The sequence below is a fragment of the Nycticebus coucang genome, chromosome 17 (assembly GCF_027406575.1).
Source record: "Nycticebus coucang isolate mNycCou1 chromosome 17, mNycCou1.pri, whole genome shotgun sequence".
Classification (NCBI taxonomy): Eukaryota; Metazoa; Chordata; class Mammalia; order Primates; family Lorisidae; genus Nycticebus; species Nycticebus coucang.
Window position 1 is genome coordinate 90,978,608 of NC_069796.1, and position 23,544 is coordinate 91,002,151.

At 42.9% G+C, this 23,544-nt stretch overlaps 1 protein-coding gene across 5 annotated transcripts in view; it reads left to right on the top strand.

Moving 5' to 3' along the window:
- Positions 1 to 21,829, top strand: part of STK32B (serine/threonine kinase 32B) — a 368,237-nt gene extending 346,408 nt beyond the window's left edge. For all 5 annotated transcript variants that reach the window (XM_053567283.1, XM_053567287.1, XM_053567285.1 and 2 more), the window contains one exon: positions 19,954 to 21,829. In XM_053567283.1, coding sequence (XP_053423258.1) covers positions 19,954 to 20,092 — 139 coding nt within the window. In that variant the 3' untranslated portion in view covers positions 20,093 to 21,829. The remainder of the gene's footprint in view (positions 1 to 19,953) is intronic.
- The last annotated feature ends 1,715 nt before the right edge of the window (positions 21,830 to 23,544 follow it).

The following is a 23,544-nucleotide window of genomic DNA, read 5'->3' on the forward strand; positions in this document are numbered from 1 at the left end:
CAGATGGAGCTAATAGTGTTCAGTTGTGGATTGCAGGGAGCCATTGTGAGAGAACTGCCCCCGCAAGCTCCGCTCTCAAGTTCACAGAGCAAGGATCGGGCGGAAGCTAGTAACCTAGTGACTGAGCAGCCTAAAGGCGGGGACTGAGCTGCCTTACAGCCTTAACCCTCAGGGGCAGCGTGAGACCAGTTTTGGCACACTGGAGCCTCGGGCTGTTGCCCTGGGAGAGTGCTGTGGCATCACAGCTCATAGAAATCTAAAATTCCTGGGCTCGGCACCACCAAGACCTCCATAAGAGCTGCGCTGCGACCCCCAACCTGTGACCCAGGCCTGCCGGGCCCCCGCATGCCCTGACCAGGAACTGCGGGAACCACACAACCCCACGTCCTCCCTTCTGTACCCTCACTGCCTCCACACTGGCCTTCCCATCTGGCCTGGGACTCTGGTAGCTGCATGCCCTCTGGAGCCCTCCCTGCCTCTGTGCAGAGCCCTTCTCCTGGCCAGAGACTGCTGGAGACTTGTGCTCTCTGCCAAAATCACCGGGCACCAGGCACTCCCAGAACCATGTGCACCACCTCCCGCCCTGTTGCTGGATCTGGGTATGTCATACTCTGGAGCTGCTTCCACAACCAGAACTCCCTGTCTGGGGCAGCCCCAAAGGAACTACTATAGGGTGACTACCTACAAAGATCCACCAACAATAGACTGATCCCGCTGGGATCTAATCTTGGAGAGACACCTCCCCAACTCTGAGGATGGCCAGAGGCAACAGTGAAAAACAATCATGAGGCAAAATCAACAGAAAAACTCTGGCAATATGAATAATCAGAGTAGATTAACTTCCCCAGGGATCATTGGGGAAGACACAGCACAAGATCCCATGCACAAAAAAAATAGCTGAGATGTCAGAAATCAAATTCGGAATATGGATAGCAAATAAGATCAAATCAGAATTCAAGCAGTAACCCAAAAGATATCTCAAGAATTCAATGAATTCAAAGACCAAATGACCAAAGATTTTGACACATTGAGACAAGAAGTTGCAGCCCTCAAAGATCTGAGAAACACAGTAGAATCCCTCAGTAACAGAATGGAGCAAGCAGAAGAAAGGATTTCAGACATTGAAGACAAAGCTTTCGAACGCTCCCAAACTCTCAAAGAGGAAGAGAAATGGAGGGCAAAAACAGATCACTCTCTCAGAGAGCCCTGGGATAATTTGAAGAAAACCAATATTCGTCTTATAGGGATTCCTGAAAGCGACAAAGTGGCATCACAAGGCACAGAGTCCCTTCTTCATGAGATAATGAAGGAGAACTTTCCAGACATGCCAAGAGATTCTGATATTCAGATAGCAGACAGTTTCAGAACTCCAGAACGACTCAACCCAAATAAGACATCCCACAGACACATCATAATCAATTTCACTAAAGTTGATATGAAGGAGAAAATTCTGAAAGCAGCCAGATGAAAGAAAACAATCACCTACAAGGGGAAGAATAATAGAATAACTGCAGATCTCTCTGCTGGAACCTTTCAAGCTAGAAGAGGATGGTTATCGACTTTTAATCTCCTAAAACAAAATAACTTTCAACCCAGGATCCTGTACCAAGCTAAACTGAGTTTCATTTATGACGGAGACATTAAACACTTCAATGACATTCACATGTTGAAGAAATTTGCCATAACTAAACCAGCTCTCCAGGATAAGGATGGACACTTCATATTTGTTAAGGTAATACTCAATATGATGAGATCTCAATTATTAATATTTATGCAACCAACCACAACACACCTCAATTTATGAGAGAAACTCTAACAGACATAAGCAACTTGATTTCCTCCAGTTCCATAGCAGTTGGAGATTTTAACACCCCTTTAGCAGTGCTGGATATATCCTCCAAAAAGAAGCTAAGCAAAGAAATTTTTGAATTTAAACTTAACCATTCAACATCTGTACTTAACAGACATCTACAGAACAATTCATCCCAATAAAACTGAATACACATTCTTCTCATCAGCCCACGGTACATACTCCAAAAATCAACCACATCCTAGGCCACAAATTTAACCTCAGCAAATTTTAAAAAATAGAAATCATTCCTTGTTTCTTCTCAGACCATCATGGAATAAAAGTTGAACTCATCAAACTGTTCAACGTAGCCTGTACCCATTCTAAGGCTACATTGAACATTTTGATGAGAATATTTCAGATTGTATATGAAACCAGCACATTGTACCCCTTGATTGCAGTAATGTACACAGCTATGATTTGACAATAAAAAAAAAAATCAGTGGAAAAACAAAGTTGAACTCAATAACAACAGGAACCTGCATTCCCATACAAAAACATGGAAGCTAAACAACCTTATGCTGAAGGACAGATGGGTTATAGATGAGATTAAGAAGGAAATCACCAAATTTTTGGAATAAAACAACACTCAAGACACAAATTATCAGAATCTCTGGGATACTGCAAAGGCAGTTCTAGGAGGGAAATTTATAGCACTGTAAGCCTTCCTCAAGAAAACGGAAAGAGAGGAAGTCAGTAACTTAATGGAACATCTCAAGCAACTGGAGAAAGAAGAACACTTCAACCCCAAACGCAGCAGAAGAAAAGAAATAACCAAAATCAGAGCAGAATTAAATGAAATTGAAAACAAAAGAATTATACAACAGATCAATAAATCCAAAAGCTGGTTTTTTTGAAAAGATCAATAAAATAGATAAACCTTTGGCCAACCTAACCAGGAGAAAAAGAGTAAAATCTCTAATTTCGTCAATCAGAAATGGTAATAATGAAATAACAACAGACCCCTCAGAAATTCAAAAAATCCTTAACGAATACTACAAGAAACTCTACTCTCACAAATATGAAAACCTGAAAGAAATCGACCAATACCTGGAAGTACGCCACCTACCAAGACTTAGCCAGAATGAAGTAGAAATGTTGAACAGGCCTATATCAAGTTCTGAAATAGCATCAACTATACAAAATCTCCCTAAAAAGAAAAGCCCAGGACCAGATGGCTTTACGTCAGAATTCTACCAAACCTTTAAAGAAGAACTACTACCTATATTACTAAAACTCTTCCAAAATATAGAAAAAGAAGGAATATTATCCAGTGCATTCTACAAAGCAAACATCACCTTGATCCCCAAACCAGGGAAAGACTCAACAAGAAAAGAAAATTATAGACTAATATCACTAATGAATATTGATGCAAAAATATTCAACAAGATCCTAGCAAACAGAATCCAGCAACACATCAAACAAATTATATGCCACGACCAAGTGAGTTTCATCCCAGTGTCTCAGGGCTGGTCCAATATACATAAATCTATAAATATTATTCAGCACATAAATAAATTAAAACACAAAGGCCATATGATTCTTTCAATTGATGCAGAAAAAACTTTTGATAATATCCAGCATCCCTTCATGATCAGAGCACTTAAGAAAATTGGTATAGAAGGGACATTTATGAAACTGATAGAGGCCATCTACAACAAACCCACAGCCAATATCGTATTGAATGGCGTTAAATTGAAATCATTTCCACTTAGATCAGGAACCAGGCAAGGTTGCCCATTGTCTCCATTGCTCTTTAACATTGTAATGGAAGTTTTAGCCATTGCAATTAGGGAAGAAAAGGCAATCAAGGGTATCCACATAGGGTCAGAAGAGATCAAACTTTCACTCTTCACAGAAGATACGATCGTATATGTAGAAAACACTAGGGATTCTACTACAAAACTTTTAGAAGCGATAAAGGAATACAGCAATGTCTCAGGCTACAAAATCAACTCCCATAAATCTGTAGCCTTTATATATACCAACAATAACCAAGCTGAAAAAGCAGTCAAGGACTCTATTTCTTTCACAGTAGTGCCAAAGAAGATGAAATATTTGGGAGTATACCTAACAAAGGATGTGAAAGATCTCTATAAAGAGAACTATGAAACTTTAAGAAACGAAATAGCTGAAGATGTTAACAAATGGAAACACATACCATGCTCATGGCTGGGAAAATCAACATTGTTAAAATGTCTGTATTTTCCAAAGCAATCTACAGATTCAATGCAATCCCCATTAAAATACCATCATCATACTTTCAAGATTTGATAAAAATAATTACTTGTTTTGTATAGAACCAGAAAAAATCCTGTGTAGCTAAGGCAATTCCTAGTAATAAAAACAAAGCCAGGAGTATCACACCACCAGACTTTTGGCTATACTACAAGGCCATAGTCATCAAACAGCATGGTATTGGCACAAAAAATGGAGACATTAGATGAAACTAACATCTTTTAGCCACCATATATTTGATAAACCAATCAAGAACATACCCTGGTGGTGGTGGTGGGGGGGGAATCCCTTTTCAATAAATGTTGTTGGAAGAACTGGATAACCACATGTAAAAAGAAACTAGGCTCGCACCTCTCACCACTTACAAAAATTGATTCGAGATGAATAAAAGGCTTAAATATAAGGCATGAAACAATAAAAGTTCTGAGGAAAATGTGGGGAAATCATTTGAAGATATCAGCCTGGGGAAAGATTTTATGAAGAAGACTTCCACAGCAATTGCAACAACAATAAAAATAAGCAAATGGGGCTTAAAGTGAAAGCTTCTGTACAGCTTAGGAAACAACACCCAAAGCAAATAGACCTTCAGAATGGGAAATATATTTGCATATTATGAATTGGACAAAAGCTTGATAACTAGGATCTACAGATAACTCAAATTAATCAACAAGAAAAAGCCAATGATCCCATATATCACTGGGCAAGAGATATGAATAGAACCTTCTGTACAGAAGGCAGACGAATGGCAGCAAACAGGAAAAAATGCTCACCATCCCTAATAATCAGAGAAATGCAAATCAAAACTACTCTGAGATATCACCTAACCCCAGTGAGAATGGCCCACATCACAAAGTCTCAAAGCTGCAGATGCTGCTGTGGATGTGGAGAGAAAGGAATTATACTGCTAGTGGGAAGGCAACCTAATACAGCTTTTTTGGAAGAAAGTATGGAGAACCCTCAAAGAACTCAAACTAGACCTTCCATTTGATCCTGCAATCCCATTAGTGGGCATCTATCCAGAAGAAAAAAATCCTTTTATCATAAGGACACTTGCACTAGACTGTTTGTTGCAGCTCAGTTTACAATCGCCAAAACATGGAAACAGCCTAAATGCCCACCAACCTAGGAATGGATTAATAAGTTGTGGTATATGTATACCATGGAATACTATTCAGCCACTAAAAAAGATGGAGACTTTACATGTTTTGTGTTAACCTGGATGGAGTTGGAACACATTCTTCTTAGTAAAGCATTACAAGAATGGAGAAGCAAAAATTCAATGTATTCAATTCTAATATGAAGGCAGCAGATGAGCCAATACAGGGGTGGAGTAGGGGAATGAGGGAGCGGGCAGAGGGGAGGAGGGAGGGTGATTGGGGTCACGGTGTATGGCACACCTCTAGGAGGCAGGACACAATTATAAGAGGTACTTTAACAAATGCAATCAGTGTAACCTAATTCTTTGTAATCTCAATGAGTCCCAAACAGTAAAAATAACTAACCAAATAGATAAATCTGTCATATACCATGCCCTGTGCTTGGTGGAGCATATTCATTCACATTTGATCTACAGTCACTCCTCACCACACCTTGTAAGTGTAGAGTGAGCAAGTCATTCACCTGAGGTCACTAGCAGAGTATTTTACTTAGAATTGGGATTCCACGTATGTCTGGGGGATTCTCAAATCCATATTCTTTTTCACTTTCCTACTCAGAATCTCACTTTTAATTTTGTATAAATATAATTTTTTAAATTAAAATATACAAGTAAAATAAACAAATGGTACTGCTGGAAATGTATGCAAATTATGGAATATTAACAGTAAGATGTTGTGAAATACACAGCTAAGGGCAATTGGTAACTTCTCTGATGGATCCTTAATGTTGATTTCCACTGCTTAATCTAGCTGTTTTTTACACCCTGGATTCTTCTGAAAAAGCCTTAGGTTCTCTCTTAGAGCCCTCTGTTGTGAGTTGAATTGTGTCCCCAAAAAGGACATGTTGATATCCTAGCCCCCAGTAGCTATGAATGTGACTTTCTTTGGAAACAAAAGTAAGCAAGATTTTCTTTGCAGGAGGAATCAAGATACGATGAGCTTATACTAGATTAATACAATGACAGCCAGGGACAAGGGTCATGTGCAAATGCAGGGTGGGGTCAGAGAAACGCTGCCACACCCAAAGGCTGGATTACCAGCCACCACCCCAGCCACTGAACAGAATGTGGCCCTGCGTGTAGTGTATCTTAACCTGTACCATTGCTCAGCCTAGAAATATTGTGGCTTTAGAAGGTTAAAGAGACAGACACAAACATAAGTGGTAGCTTCTGCGAGATTTCTATAGCTGAAAACATGGAAACAAAAACTTAATCATTTAGCAAAATGGGAACTTATTAGAAGATCCACACAGCCTCAGGAGGGGCGAGAGTGCAATAGGGCTCAAGGCACCTGGAATCCAGGTAGGGAAACTTTATGGTAATCACACCTTCCTTCTCCTAGGTATTTCTCTTTCTCAGCACATTGAAGTCATTTTCTTCAATGGTAAACCAGAGCTTTCCACACAGTGGAACACATACATGTTAAAGAGTATCACAGTCTCCCAGATCTACCACCAACTCAAGAAACAGTGAGCTGAAGAAAGACAAAAGAAATTGGTTCTGATCTCAAATTCAGGTATCCCAAAGAATGGCTCTAATTGGTCCAGCTTGGTCGGTGCCATTCCATGAACCAATCAAATCTGGCCACTGATGGTGGACTGGGTTAGGTGCTACTTGGGTCAGGTGTCTACTCTCAGACTAATAGCTGGCCTGGGAAGTATGGTCTAGGAAAGGGCGGCAGCTCCTGTTTGAACCCAATGTTAGAAAATCAAAATAATAGCAGTCCACTCCACCTGGAAAGAAAAATGATAATGTAGGGCTAACAGCACTGAGGAAAGGAGAGAGTCATGTACGACACACATGGAGGGCTGGGCAAAGAAATTTTAAAAAGGCAGGCAGGTGGTCTCCTCACCCAGCTCTGTAGGAGCTGGCATGGATTGCTGGGGGAGGACATGCAGGGAGGGCCAGCTGCCCAGGTATGGAGGTAGCAACTCCAGGGTGGACCAGCTCAGGCCCCTTGACCATTAGAGCTCATTTCCTCTCTAAAGTCAGGAGGATTTCGTGTTAGAAACTCTGGCTCATAATGGAACTGAGTCCATTAGTCACTAGTAGATGGGCATCTGAACCTCTAGATCCCTTCTCTGAGCCTGTAGCCATGTACTCCTGATTTCAGTGGCTTACAACAGAGTCTGGTTCCTGTCACTCCATGAGCCCACTGCAAGTCAGCTGGGCTGCTGCTGTCACGGCCTCTTCCTCACTCCAGTCAACATCTGGAACATTGTAATGACTGTGACAGACAGAAAGAGACCTCTTGAGAGTCTCATACTGACAATTAAGTGCTCCTGATGGTAATATAGCACCTCTTCCCACACTTACTAGGCAGGACTAGTTTACTGAGTTCCAGGAGAGCCAGGAGGAGAGATCCTGTCCCATGCTGGGAGCAGGTGCCAAAAGCCCACTCAGGAGGCCCTGGGACAGGTCCCTTCTGTCCTCATCACCTGTGTCAAGGAGGACCCATCAAACCTCACCCTTAAGCCAGCTAACCCTTAAACCAGCTAAGACAGACAAACCCAGCATCACCTCTAAATCTGGACAGAAGTCTGCCCTGGAAGGTACAGTGGAAAGAACACTTGTCAGGGAAGATGGGAAAAGCAGAGTCCTGCGTTTGAATCTGGGCTGCTCTCTGGAAAGCCGGCAGGGTCATACATCCTCCTCACCTCCCTTTCTCACCCTCTCAATGGGTATTATTCATGGATGTAGGTATTAAATGAAATGGTGTTAAATAAACACCCAACAAAGACCAGTGTCCCATTGCTGGGAAGACTGAGACTGTCATCCTTCAGCTTCTGCCAGGACTGATTTTATGTGCAAAAGGGTTTAGGGAGGGAGAGGAGACAACATTGAGAGAATACAGAGCATTCTGCTGTATCACACCCATAGTGTGGCTGACTTCATCCCCAAGCTTCCTCAAATATGTCTTCAGGCAACAGCAGATAAAACAGGCTGAATCTTAACGCTTCTGCCAAAGGCTGTTATTGAATTTGTGAGTTAAGAATTGCATACAAAGTGATCTTCCCAACAAGTGAGGAAGTTTGAAAGTGCAACAGCCAGTCACACTGAGTTTTTACTTAAGAAAGAGAAATCTCATGGGAGACTAGAAAGGCGCACCAGGCAGAGTCCCAGAGGAAACATTCAAAGGGGAATTTATTCACAAAGATTGTTTACACAGGATGGCTATAGGACACCACAGAGGCTACAGAGGTGACCTGGGGCTTCACAGAAACTAACAAGTTGTCATCTGGAGGAGAGGGAAGATGAGGGCATTGGGGAGCATGAGCAGCATCCATGGAAGGGCTCCCCGGTTTGAGCAGTGACCACTCAGGTTCCCAGCAGCCAAAGGTGACAGTTCAGGGAGGAAACTGGGGGATCTGTGTTCAGGCCTGACACCCCTTGGTCTTTCTGATCCTGCCAAGTCAGCTGAATAATTCCAGAAAGCAGACTTAAGGCCAGTGTGGGTGGGCGAGCTGGCAGATGGCAGGTTTCTCCGCTTCAACTGTACATGAAGGGAAAGTTTCTAAGGATCTGAGATACTCCCAGGTGGAATGGGCTATCTTGGGAGGTGGAAGTAGAGTTTGGGTGAGACTGGCCAGGTCTCTGCAGTGCGTGCACAGTGGGAAATATGGTTTTTGGCTGATTTTCCCTCTTCAGTATTCACCCTGTATCCTCAAGCAGATAACCATTACTCAATTTGGTATGTGTCTTTCCAAAACTTCCTGGTGTTTTCAATGCTGACTTTTTGCTTTCAGGGCTTTTTGTTGCTCTTGTTGTTGTTTTTGTTTTTTTATTTTTTTATTGTTAAATCATAGCTGTGTACGTTAGTGCAATCACCTGTACCCATTCTAAGATGCACCATAGATGTGGCTGCACCCATTACCCTCCCTCCACCAAAACCTCCCCCCTGCCTTCCCCTTCCTTGGCCCTTTCCCCATAGTCTTGTGCTATAGTTGGGTTATAGTCTTCATGTGAAAATGATAATTTAGCTTCATAGTAGGGCTGAGTACATTGGATACTTTTTCTTCCATTCCTGAGATACTTTGCTAAGAAGAATATGTTCCAGCTCCATCCATGTAAACATGAAAGAGGTAAAGTCTCCATCTTTCTTTAAGGCTGCATAGTATTCCATGGTATACATGTACCACAATTTGCTAGTCCATTCGTGGGTCGATGGACACTTGGGCTTCTTCCATGACTTAGCAATTATGAATTGGGCTGCAATAAACATTCTGGTACAGATGTCTTTGTTATATTGTGACTTTTGGTCTTCTGGGTATAAACCTAGTAAATGAATTATAGGATGGAATGGCAGGTCTATTTTTGGGTCTCTAAGTATTCTCCAAACATCCTTCCAGAAGGAACGTATTAGTGTGCATTCCCACCAGCAGTGTAGAAGTGTGCCCTTTTCTCCACATCCACACCAACATCTCTGGTTTGGGGATTTTGTTATGTGGGCTACTCTTACTAGGGTTAGGTGATAGTTCAAAGTAGTTTTGATTTGCATTTCTCTGATGATTAAGGATGATGAGCTTTTTTTCATGTGTTTGTAGATAGTGCATCTGTCTTCTTTAGAGAAGTTTCTCTTCAAGTCCCTTGCCCACCCTGAGATGGGATCACATGTTCTTTTCTTGCTAATACGTTTGAGTTCTCTGTGGATTCTGGTTATTAGACCTTTATCAGAGGTATAACCTGCAAATATTTTCTCCCATTCTGAGGGCTGTCTGCTTGCTTTACTTACTGTGTTCTTGGCTGTGCAGAAGCTTTTTAGTTTGATCAGGTCCCAGTAGTGTATTTTTGATGCTGGTTCAATTGCCTGGGGAGTCCTCCTCATAAAATAATTCACCCAGGCTGATTCCTTCAAGAGTTTTCCCTGCACTTTCTTCAAGTATTTTTATAGTTTCATGCCTTAAGTTTAAATCTTTTATCCAGTGAGAGTCTATCTTAGTTAATGGTGAAAGGTGTGGGTCCAGTTTCAGTCTTCTACAGGTGGCCAGCCAGTTCACCCAGCACCATTTGTTAAATAGGGAATCTTTTCCCCACTGAATGTTTTTAATTGGCTTGTAAAACATCAAATAACAGTAAGTAGCTGGATCCATCTCTTGGTTCTCTATTCTGTTCCAGACATCTACTTCTCTGCTTTTGTGCCAGTACCATGCTGTTTTGACCACTATGGATTTATAGTACAGTCTCAGGTCTGGTAGCGTGATTCCTCCTGCTTTGTTTTTATTGCCAAACAAACATTGGTAATGTTTTGGCTATTTGAGGTTTTTTCTGATTCCATATAAAATGAAGTATTATTTTTTCAAGATCTTTAAAGTATGACAATGGAGCTTTAATAGGAATTGCATTAAAATTATATATTGCTTTGGGCAGTATGGACATTTTAACAATGTTGATTCTTCCCAGCCATGAGCATAGTATATTTTTCCATCTGTTAACATCTTCAGCTATTTCTTTTCTTAAAGTTTCATAGTTCTCTTTGTAGAGATCTTTCACGTCCTTTGTTAGGTATACTCCCAAATATTTCATCTTCTTTGGCACTACTGTGAAAGGAATAGAGTCCTTGATTGTTTGTTCGGCTTGGTTATTGTTGGTATATAAGGCTGCAGATTTATGGGTGTTGATTTTGTAGCCTGAGACATTGCTATATTGCTTGATCACTTCTAAAAGTTTTGTAGTAGAATCCCTAGTGTTTTCCAGATATACGATCATATCATCTGCGAAGAGTGAAAGTTTGATCTCTTCTGACCCTATGTGGATACCCTTGATCGCCTTTTCTTCCCTAATTGCAATGGCTAAAACTTCCATTACAATGTTAAAGAGCAATGGAAACAATGGGCAACCTTGCCTGGTTCCTGATCTAAGTGGAAATGATTTCAATTTAACTCCATTCAATACGATATTGGCTGTGGGTTTGCTGTAGATGGCCTCTATTAGTTTAAGAGATGTCCCTTCTATACCAATTTTCTTAAGTGCTCTGATCATGAAGGGATGCTGGATATTATCAAAAGCTTTTTCTGCATCAATTGAAAGAATCATATGGTCTTTATTTTTAAGTTTGTTTATGTGTTGAATTACAGCCTTGAGACCCTGGGATAAATCTGACTTGGTCATGGTGTATAATTTTTTGATGTGTTTTTGGATTCTGTTTGTTAGGATCTATTGAGTATTTTAGCATCAATATTTATTAGTGATATTGGTCTATAATTCTCTTTTCTTGTTGGGTCTTTCCCTGTTTTGGGGATCAAGGTGATGTTTGCTTTGTAGAATGTGCTGGGTAATATTCCTTCTTCTTCTATATTTTGGAAGAGGTTTAGTGATATAGGTAGTAGTTCTTCTTTAAAGGTTTGGTAGAATTCTGACATAAAGCCATCTGGTCCTGGGCTTTTCTTTTTAGGGAGATTTTGTATAGTTGATGCTATTTCAGAACTTGATATAGGCCTGTTCAACATTTCCACTTCGTTCTGGCTAAGTCTTGGTAGGTGGTGTACTTCCAGGTATTGGTCGATTTCTTTCAGATTTTCATATTTGTGAGAGTAGAGTTTCTTGTAGCATTCGTTAAGGATTTTTTGAATTTCTGAGGGGTCTGTTGTTATTTCATCATTAGCATTTCTGATTGACGAAATTAGAGATTTTACTCTTTTTTTCCTGGTTAGGTTGGCCAAAGGTTTACTATTTTATTGATCTTTTCCAAAAACCAGCTTTTGGATTTATTGATCTGTTGTATAATTTTTTTGTTTTCAATTTCATTTAATTCTGCTCTGATTTTGGTTATTTCTTTTCTTCTGCTGTGTTTGGGATTGAAGTGTTCTTCTTTCTCCAGTTGCTTGAGATGTTCCATTAAGTTATTGACTTCCTCTCTTTCCATTTTCTTGAGGAAGGCTTGCAGTGCTATAAATTTCCCTCTTAGGACTGCCTTTGCAGTATCCCAGAGGTTCTGGTAATTTGTGTCTTGATTGTTGTTTTGTTCCAAAAATATGGTGATTTCCTTCTTAATCTCGTCTATAACCCATGTATCCTTCAGCATAAGGTTGTTTAGCTTCCATGTTTTTGTATGGGAATGCAGGTTCCTGTTGTTATTTAGTTCAACTTTTATTCCATGATGGTCTGAGAAGATGCAAGGAATAATTTCTATTTTTTTAAATTTGCTGAGGTTAGATTTGTGGCCTAGGATGTGGTCAATTTTGGAGTATGTTCCATGGGCTGATGAGAAGAATGTGTATTCAGTTTTTTGGGGATGAAATGTTCTGTAGATGTCTGTTAAGTCCAGATGTTGAATGGTTGAGTTTAAATCTAAAATTTCTTTGCTTAGCTTCTTTTTTGAGGATCTATCCGTGACTGCTAAAGGGGTGTTAAAATCTCCAACTACTATGGAAGTGGAGGAAATCGAGTTGCTCATGTCTGTTAGAGTTTCTCTTATAAATTGAGGTGTGTTGTGGTTGGGTGCATAAATATTAATAATTGAGATCTCATCATATTGAGTATTACCTTTAACAAATATGAAGTGTCCATCCTTATCCTTAATTATTTTGGTTGGCTTAAAGCCTATTGCATCTGTGAACAGGATTGCAATGCCTGCTTTTTTCTGCTTTCCATTTGCCTGGAATATAGATGACCATCCCTTCACCTTGAGTCTATATCTGTCTTTTAATGTAAGATGCGATTCTTGGATACAGCCAATATCTGGCTTGAGTATTTGTATCCAGTCCGCCAACCTATGCCTCTTTAGAGGACAATTTAAACCATTCACATTAATTGAGAGTATTGATAAGCCTTTTAAGAGACCGGTGGACATTTTTAATCCTTTTGCGACTGTGGAAGTTGGAATTTGATCAAGAATTTTTTGGGTGGGTTTACTTTTGTGGTGGAGAATTACGCTGGTCTTTATGGAGGATAGGTCTAAGAATGTCCTGGAGAGCTGGTTTAGTTGTGGCAAATTTCTTCAACATGTGAATGTCGTTGAAGTATTTAATTTCTCCATCATAAATGAAGCTCAGTTTAGCTGGGTACAGGATCCTGGGTTGAAAGTTATTTTGTTGTAGGAGATTAAAAGTCGATGACCATCCTCTTCTAGCTTGAAAGGTTTCAGCAGAGAGATCTGCAGTTATTCTGATATTCTTCCCCTTGTAGGTAATGGTTTTCTTTTGTCTGGCAGCTTTCAGAATTTTCTCCTTCATATTAACTTTATGATGAAATTGATTATGATGTGTCTGGGGGATGTCTTATTCGGGTCTAGTCGTGCTGGAGTTCTGAAACTGTCTGCTATCTGAATTTCGGAATCTCTTGGCATGTCTGGAAAGGTAATGAGATAATGTCTGAGATAATGTCTCCTTCATTATCTCATGGAGAAGAGACTCTGTGCCTTGTGAAGCCACTTCGTCACTTTCTGGGATCCCTATAAGACCAATATTGGTTTTCTTCCAATTATCCGAGAGCTCTCTGAGAGAGTGGTCTGTTTTTGCTCTCCATTTCTCTACTTCTTTGAGGGTTTGGGAGCATTCGAAAGCTTTGTCTTCAATGTCAGAAATCCTTTCTTCTGCTTGCTCCATTCTGTTACTGAGGGATTCTACTGTGTTTCTCAGATCTTTGAGGGCTGCAACTTCTTGTCTCAATGTGTCAAAATCTTTGGTCATTTGGTCTTTGAATCCATTGAATTCTTGAGATAACTTTTGGAATTCTAATTTGATCTTATTTGCTATCCAGATCCTGAATTCAATTTCTGACATCTCAGCTATTTGTTTGTGCATGGGGTCTTGTGCTGTTTCTGTCCCATTGATCCTTGGGAGAGTTGATCTACTCTGATTATTTGTATTGCCAGAGTTTTTCTGTTGATTTCTCCTCATGATTGTTTTTCACTGTTGCCTCTGGCTATCCTCAGAGTTGGGGAGGTGTCTCTCCAAGATTAGACCCCAGCAGGATCACTCTATTGTTGCTGGATCTTTGTAGGGAGTGACCCTGTGTAGTTCCTCTGGGGCTGCTCTAGCTAGGGAGTTCTGGTTGTGGAAGCAGCTCCGGTTTGTGACACACCCAGATCTAGCAACAGGGCTGGGGGGTGGTGCGCACAGTTCTGGGAGTGCCAGGCGCCCAGCGACTTTGGCACAGAGAGCCCAAAGCTCCAGCAGTCTCTGGCCAGGAGAAGAGCTCTGTGCAGAGGCAGGGAGGGCTCCAAAGGGCACGCAGCTAGCAGAGCCCCTGTCCAGATGAACGGGCTAGTGTGGAAGCTGGGAGGACACAGGAGGGAGGACGCAGGGTTGCATGGCTTCCACAGTTCCTGGTCAGGGAATGCGGAGGCCCAGTGGGTGCAGGTCACCGGTCAGGGGTCGCTGCACAGCTCTTATGGAGGTATGGGTGGCACCAAGCCCAGGAGTTTGAGGTTGCTATGAGCTGTGACGTCACAGCACTCTACCCAGGGCAACAGCCCAAGGCTCAAGTGTGCCAAAACCGTCTCACTCTGCCCCTAAGGATTAAGGCTGTAAGGCAGCTCAGTCCCCGCCTTTAGGCTGCTCAGTCAGTAGGTTACTTTGACCCGCCCAATCCTTGCTCTGAGACCCTGAGTGCGGAGCTTGCCAGGGCAGTTCTTTCACAATGGCTTCCTGCGACCAGCTCAGTGGCTCAGTCTGGGGCCCCAGACAATGCCTAAAGTTCTCCACACTCCTGCTCAAGCTCTTCCCAAGGCAGTTCAACTGAGTGCCAAGTCCAAGAACACCGAAACAGTTCACAGGTAAGGCCTTTCCGGTTTGCAGTCTCACTGCTGCTTGTACTTACCGTTGCTGGCGTGATTAGGTCGATGAAACACACGCAACCACTTGCCAGTTTTCCACTGTTTTTGTCCTCCTCTTGGGGTCCAGAAGTCCCTTGCTGGCTCCCTGTATCCTCAAAGGGATGATTATGGGCAGATCCCACCGGCCAGAGATGCCTGGAGTCTTGTCTCCCCAGACTCGCTGTTCCTAGTTGCAGGGAAGCTGTTAATCATCTTTAATCTCTCCCTCGCTGTTGTTGTTGTTAAACTTAGAGGGGTTGAATGCATAAATGGCTAGGTGCACAGACCCTGCCACTGAACTGGTTTGAATCCTGATCCTTGCTAACTTTGTGACCCTAGACCTCACACTAGTGCCTCAGTTTCCTCCTGTGTAAAATGCAATATTAGTAACTACTTTATAGGGCCATGGTAAGGACCCTTAACACTGTTAGCACTATATGAGTATTTGCTGGTAATGTTAATTATACACAAAATTATCAGACCAATATAGTATCATTCAATTAAGTGCTGTGTCAAACATTATCCTGTCTTATGTATTTATTTATTTATTTATTTATTTATTTATTTACTTATAGGCAGGGTCTCCCTCTGTTGCTGAGCTAAAGTGCAGTGGTACCATGACAGCTCACTGAAATCTTAAACTCCTGGGATCAAGGGATCCTCTTGCCTCAGCCTCCTAAGTAGCTGGGACTAGGGATGCCTGCAACCACACCCAGCTAATTTTTCTACTTTTGTAGAGATGTGGTCTTGGTCTTGCTCAGGCTGGTCTTGAACTCCTGGCCTCAAGCAAGGAAGTTGCTTGAACTCCTGGAAACCAAGGCCCACCTTGGTTTCCCAGATTACAGGCTGGGATTACAGGTGTGATCCACTGTGCCTAGCTTGTGTCCATTTTTAAAATCAATACACATGCATGTGCACACACATGGATGCACAGGAACACACATAAAATAATATCCCAACTCCTCCAGCCACACAAGCAAAAGTGCTGTGCACATTAACTCTTATAAATTGATATCCACCCAGGCTGCCAACTTGCCAGTTCTGCAGATGGCAACCCAATTTTTGTTCCACTACAAAAAAAAATCCACTGAGTTATAACAAGCCTCCTTCCCCCTTGAGATGCTGAGGCAGAGCCTGCCCCCTTGTGCAGGCACCCTGCTAATTAGGGGTAAAATACAGCCTGAGCCATTTATTCCCTATCAACCTACCCATCTATCCAGCACACATTGTGCACCTGTCCCAGGGTGGCCACTGCACTGAGGGCTGTGAAGCGATCAATGACATCCACTGGCCCTTGCCCAGGGAGAAGAGATCCATCCTAGATGAGAGGCTGGTCCATGCCCCAGTCTTCCCCAGCTTATGGGCCTCTATGGACACCCCCCCCCCCCCGTGACTCTCAGAGCAAGTTGTTCCCTCTTCGCTCATCCTGTTCACCCACTTCAGGTCCTGACCCTCAGATGTTCCATATGTACACATCCCAGAACCCTCCATTTCTCTGGGTGTTCTTCCCAGACCCCCAGGATGAGGCCCACAGAACCAGCTGTGCAGCAGGCTCCTCATCAGGAGACATTCACCAGGATGATGGCAGGAAGTTAGCTGTATAGATGCTCAGTTTCTTCCTCTGTAAAATGGGAGTATGTTCAGTCTGCAATCATTGTCACAAAAATAGCTGCTCCCACAGAGCAGACAAATGACACACATTCATTCCTCCTACCCTTTACAGATGTGTCATTGTCTCCATGTTACAGATAAGGAGAGAAAGGCTATAAGTTGAGCAAGTTCTCCCAGGACACGCAGCCAAAACCGGGATTGTGATCTAATTCTGCAGATTGTGAATCCTGCACGCTCCCTGCTGCACCACTCCCAAATTCCATAAGGTCAGGAAGGACAGAGGCAAGAGGGAGTGAAATGGTGTGAATAGGTATGGAAGTACTTTAAAATGTTTTCATTTTTGTTAAACCACATAGGAGGCAGAAGCCAGGTCTCACCATGGTTGGTCAGCTGTGGATTAATGCTGATGTTATACTAACTCCATTCTAGGTGTGTGTAATAGCTCAATTTAGAGTTATTTAACTCCTACATAATGCTTGACCTTTAAAAAAAAAATTCCTCCAGTCCAAGTTATCACATATTTCAATATGTTTCCTATTGATTGAGACTCTGTCATGGAGGACTTCCTCTGGCATCTCACAATCAAGTTCAGGAGATTTGGAGGGCTTTCACCCTCCACTCAGAATTCCAGCCACAAAACTGACAATTAATTTGATAAGTTGGCTGAGAAATTAAATGTTCTGCCATTGCAGATAACTAGCCAATTTGCACCAGTAGAATTGGGATCTGCCTAGCAGTGTATGTGAAATCCTTTTCCATTTCCTCCTGAGTTGTGGACAATGGGGCTTGGGCTAGTCTTGTAGGTGAGCTCTCAGGAAGAACTGTGATGGTTTCATACCTCTGTCTTGCTTTGGGCATTCCTATTTCAGGACTGTGAGCCTTTCTAATTCCTTTGTAACATGCAAACATTATTTCCTGCTCTCTTATTTCCAGTTCAGATTTAATGGTGTGAAATTCAGTGGGGGAAAGCAGGGGTCTTGGAGGCAGACAACCCTGAGTTTAAATCCAGCCTCCCAAAGTCACGTGACTAGTAAATGGCAGACCAGGGCTAGAACAAATAGCCATGCTCCAAGCCTATGCCTTGATGTTTTTGCCACACTGCTTCCCTCCAGCAGAGACTTGGCCATAATGAGTGTTCACTGTTTGCTCCCTGCCCTGATCCCTGACCCATTAAATAGTGAGACTGGCACACAGAGAAGGAGGAAAGGAGGAATGGAAGGATATGGGAAGGAGGATGAGACAAGTGGATGAGGTGGATGGTGAAGGGATAAAAGGGAGGGATGGATGGATAATGAGTAGAGGGATGAGCAGATAGATGGGGTGGTGAACAGATGGGTGATAAGTGGATGAGGTGTATGGTGAAGGTATTAAAGGGGGGATGGATAGTGAGTGGAGTAGGTGGATGAGGGTGATATATAGATGGATGATGGACAGGTGGTGATGAGTGGACAGGTGGATGTGAATGGATGAAAGGGATGGACAGATATTGAGTGGAGGGATGAGTAGAAAGATGGGGGTGGTGGATGGATTGATGATGGGAAGTTGGTGATGAATTGATTAGGTGGACATGTGGGTAGATGAGTGAATATGTGTATGTGTAGGTGAATGGATGAAAGGGATGGACAGATATTGAGTGGAGGGATGAGTAGACAGATGGGGTGATGGATGGATGGATGACGGGCAGGTGGTGATGAATTGATCAGGTGGACACATGGGTAGATGAGTGAATATGTGTATGTGTAGGTGAATGGATAGGTGGATGAGACATGTTCATCTAGTTGGGTGGGAATAGACAGGGTGAGGCTAGATGGATGGATGAGAATGGATGCACAGACAGATGGAATAGATGACTGGGCAGATGGATACATAAGTGGATGGATGAATAGGTGGATAAAGGATGGATGGATGGTAGACGGTAGATGAGTTGTTGGGGAGTGGGTGAGAGTACAGATGTAATAGGAATAACACAGGCTTGGGAGCTGCCCCAGAATTAGATTAGACTCCTAGCATTGTAGGCCTGCAGGTGGGTCAGTAGATGCCCCTAGAAGGATATTCCCTGCTTGATTCTGACTCCTGGCTGACTCTGAACCTGGTGGCAAGTTGTGAGGGACATGGCCCACACCTCATTTAGTCACTGCTGTAGGCTTCCAGGACTCATGGTGACAGTGTTCCATATGTGACCCTCCTTCAGAGAAGTGGGGACCTGAAATAGCCAATTTTACTTAAAACAGCTTTGGGCAAAGTATGAGTCATAGTGGTGGAACTGTCACTCCAGAGAAGACCTGGCCATTATTGCAGTGAGCTTTGCTACCCCCTGCACCTTACCCCACTGGTTCCCCTTCACTTCAACCTTCCGTCTCAACTCTTTCTGACAGACACATATTATACTAATGTAAAATCAAATAAATTCACCTTCCCGTGTCTTTCAGAACATTGTAGAAGTAGTAGTAGTTATTATCACCCCCTGCCCTGTACAAAATACTTTATGTGCATACTCTCTGACCCCCTTCATCTCCTGCAAAGTCTCCGGGTTAAAAGAAGGAAACCGAGGATCAGAAGAAGATAAAGCAACTTGATCAACATAACCCATGGAAGAAGTGTTGAGAGCCAGGGTTTGAGCTAGGTTCTTCCCTGCTCTATAACTTCTCCCTGCCTTCTTAAATGCACCAGTGCCATCTCTTGTCTGCACCATCCACAAGCAGTGACAGCCATGATATAGTGGATGAACCTGAACTTCAATATGAACAACAGATGGATATGGTTATCTTCCAACATGTGGAAGGTGACCAAAGGGCCAGCTGCTAAGAAATGCAATGTTCAGAGCCATACCTTCTCAACACAGTTTGTAATGTGCTCTTTTGTAAGTCTGTATTTAATCATTTAGATGTTTATTTGTGGGTTATTTTATTAGTTCCTGTCTCTGCTTTAGTCAGTAAGCTACCTGCAAACACAGAACCTGACTGTTTTGCTTACCAGAGCATGCCCTGATCCTAGGCATGGTGGCTGGAACATTAGTGGGCATTTAATACTCAAATACTGAATGAATGACATCCGGGGCTCACCATCTTATCTGACTGTATGGACATGGGCAATATAAATATGGGACCTCAAGTAAACTCCACAAGGAGCCATGGGGTAGGAATTATTATCTACAGAGAAATTGAAACTCCATGTATTAACTAACTCACCCATGCGCACATGAGCCAGGCTTGGACTCCAGCCTCGTTTGGCTCCAGAGCATAAAAGGTTTGGGCTGAGGGCTCTCAGTTGCCAGTGTCTCCTGGACATGCTGTCACATCCCCGCTCCCTGTGACTGACTTGGATCTGTGTTGTGCTTGTTTGCAGGCTCCAGAGGCAGGAGAGCCAGGGCAGCCAGCCCTCCCACATAGAAGGCCGAGCTGGGGGCCAGGCCCAGGGCAAGCTCCAGGATGGGGGCAACAACAACATCCTTGGCCACACCTGCTCCCGCAGCTGCAGAAGCTAAGCCCCTGCCTGCAGCTGTCTGATGGGACTGCACACCTCTCTGCCCTTACCACCCAGAGCCCCTCTCTCACCCCTGACAGCATCAAATGCAGAAAGAGTCTTGGCCTTGGAGTTGGGAAGCCTGAGTTCTGGTCCCTATCCCTGACTGATTTAATGTGTGACCTCAGACAAATCATGCCCTCTCTGTGCCTCAGTTTTCTGCAGCTGTCAAAGGGTTGGACATCTCTGCCCCACATCAAATCACAAGAGTATTGTGAGAATCCAATTAGGTAACAGACATGAAAAACCTTTGGTATTTACAAAATCATTTATACTTGCAAAATACAACCTTAACATTGAACGTGCACTCCCATCTCCAAAAGAGTTAGACCATCACAACTTTGAGGTTTTGAAAAATACAGCCCCATGAGCAAAGTAAATGCCTGACACTCTTGCCCCTCCTGTGGGAACACCTGTCTCAAATCCTGTAGCAAAACCTGAAGCATCCTGATTTGCATTCTCTGCTAGACTGCGGTTTTTCTGGCCTTCTAAGACAGCGCAGCATGCAGATAGAAGACTGTCCCTATCTATCAATTCTGGCAGCCTCCACCTCCACCCACCCCTGGAGCTGGGACAGCAGCAGGTGCACATTCAGACTACAGCCGGTCACTGAGCACTGGACACCCTTACATCAGCGCTCCCTGAAAGCCCAGCCCTGCAGCCGGCCTCTCAGCATCTCTCAGGTCTCCTCTCTCGAGAAGGGTGTGTAAAATCAACTTGTCAGTGTCACCTTGCAGAGGGTGCGTGACCACCATTGATGGGGTGTCTCCTTATTTGTAAATTAGAAAGCATAGGTGCTTACAAAGTTTATTTCAGGAGGAAAGTGGTCTCACACAAAAAGCCAATTAGTACTTTCTGATGGTTCAGGGTGAAGCTTGCCTTTGAATTAGGAGACTACCACACAGCGGGTGAGGCTGAGACTTTACAGTTCCGCTGGTGTTCAGAATCCAGCCCTGCTGGGACTCACCAGAAGACCTTGGGCAAGGCATCTGATCACTCTCTTTCCTCAATTTTTTTTTTAGATAAGAATAATAAAACCAACCTTGCAGGGTTGTTACAGGGTTAGCTAGGATTCCTGGACGTGGTGCACTCAGTGCCTTGGACAGCTCTTTGAATAGCAGCCTTTCCTATCAACGGCATTGCCATCATTCTTTGGAGATACTTTGTTATTCCAGCTGTGTAGCAGGTAACTTCTGTGGAAAAAAAATTCATATTTAGGATTCTTTTAACTGTTTTTCCAGGAGTCTTTGATGTCTCTATGTCCTGTTGAAGTTCCATTTTGTTTTGATTTTTTTCATCCAACTACCATTTTTCACTTTTTACTTGATAATCCTTGCAGCTGCCAATGTCATGTTAGATTCTTAAGGGACATTTTAATATACGATGAGGTTTTATTTTTTTTTTTCAAAAAGGAAGTAATCATTTCTTTCCTCCTTTTAACTGAGGCGATTTCTAGATTGTGTTGAACACATAAATCTGCTTGTTTTGCACACATTTTAGTCTTTATTTCCTCAGCAGTACCATCCTGTCCCCACCTACAGGAAATAACAGGGCTTCTCAGCTCCTCACTACTACCCTGGAAGCTTCTAGGATGCCTTACTGGGCTGAGTTCATGAATTAGGGGCAGAAGCTGGAAGCAGCTCCAGGAACACTGGATTTCCTGGCTCTGTTCAAGTTGTTGTTCCTTGTTCAGAATAAACCGTTTGTTGTACATTCCTTCTTACAACTTTGTTCTTAATTGAGGGTTCAGTGAGATGGGCCCATTTTCTCCTAGTGAACAGACTCAAATTTCACTAGAAAAACACTGCTTAGAGGTCTTATGGATACCAAGTCAACGATGTGTTTACTTTGTCAGCACACAGAACAAAGCTTACCTTGGAAATTCAAGGCTCTACCCAACCTGCTCACATTTTGCATTGTTATTTCTTATAAGGGTAAAATCTATTCACTGGGGGAAAAGCACATAAAAATTCTCCACTGAGAGAAAAACATTCTTTAACATTTCCTCAAACTGCTGCTCAATCTTTTATTTAGCATGCACATGAATGAACCAGTGTTTTCTTTTTTATATAGACTTCTCAATTTTCCACTTCCTTGCCTTCAACCATCCTATTGGAGATGCTTTTGAGTTTCCACCTGCACCTTCTGTGTTACATTTTATGTCCGTGCCTCTGGGGGAGCTAGCCCATGGCTTGGAGGGCTCTGGGTGCTGCTAAGGTCCTTCCACTGGCACAGCTGCCCTCCACAATAGGGACACAGGGAGGGGGTCATGTCAGTATGCTCAGTGGAAGCCTCCTTTGTCAGAACCAGCAGGTTGGAAAGAAGCCAGTGATGCAAGAAGATAAGGAATGATGGTGCAAATGGGCAGAGGCCCCAAGGTAGGAATTTCCTATCTTGGGAGAAGGAGGCCCAGGTGGCTGGAACTTGATGTGTGGAGTGAAAGTGGCACAGATGAGGCTATAGAGACAAGCAGGGCCAGACACAGAAGTCCCCGGGAATCACAGGGGCCACTTTGGATTTGTGTGATTGTAGTAGGAATCTAGGCCCAATGGAGGCAAAGAATTACCCGAACACCAGAGATAGAAGAGGAAGCACTTTATTTCAGCATGGTGGACCAAAGTCCGAAAATGGCCTAGCTCCCTGATCAGCTCTGTCCCTATTCTTTTATTGGACTTACAAGTACACAAAGGAATTATTATATTGTCTCCTTGGAGGTGTCAAAGCATGTGCAAGTTTACAAAAGCAGAAGCAAGCGTTAGTTTCAAGGATTCAGGAAGTTCAGCCAGATAGAGTAGTGACAATTAAGAAAGAAAAGCAGCTTCTGTTTCTTTTTTTCCCCCAAGTTTCAAGTGGGTACTGACCTTGGGTTTTCTGCTGAGTGCTGGTACCCGTACCTTATCTCAAGGATACTTATAACATAGCAGCCATAGTTTTTAGCAGGCAAAGAGATAGTTTAACAAACTTTGAATTAACTCTATAATGGTAGATTGAACCTTTGAGTTCTGAACTTTTGATGTATATTCCCAGAAGTCTCTGGAATTCTAGATATGGGTAAATAACTCCCCAGGATGGAGCCTGGGCTTCCTCTCTCATGATGAGATGCTGTTGAACCACTGTGGGGAGAGGAGTGGCTGCTGTGTGGACAACAGACAATGGGTGGAGACAGGAATGAGGGAGGAAGCTGATAGGATATCAGTTGGATGGACTCGATAGCAGCCCAGAAGAGAGACAGCAGGCTTTGTTTCAGGACAGTAACCCTGGAGGTGTAGAAAGGGATATTTCTGAAGAACCTATGGAGGGATTGAACTGGGGGCAGGACTTTGGAGTCAGAGCAACTCTGCTTGTGACCTTGGATGAGTCACTTAAAATCTCTGAGGCCCAGTCATAACACCTTACAGAACCATCATGCAGATT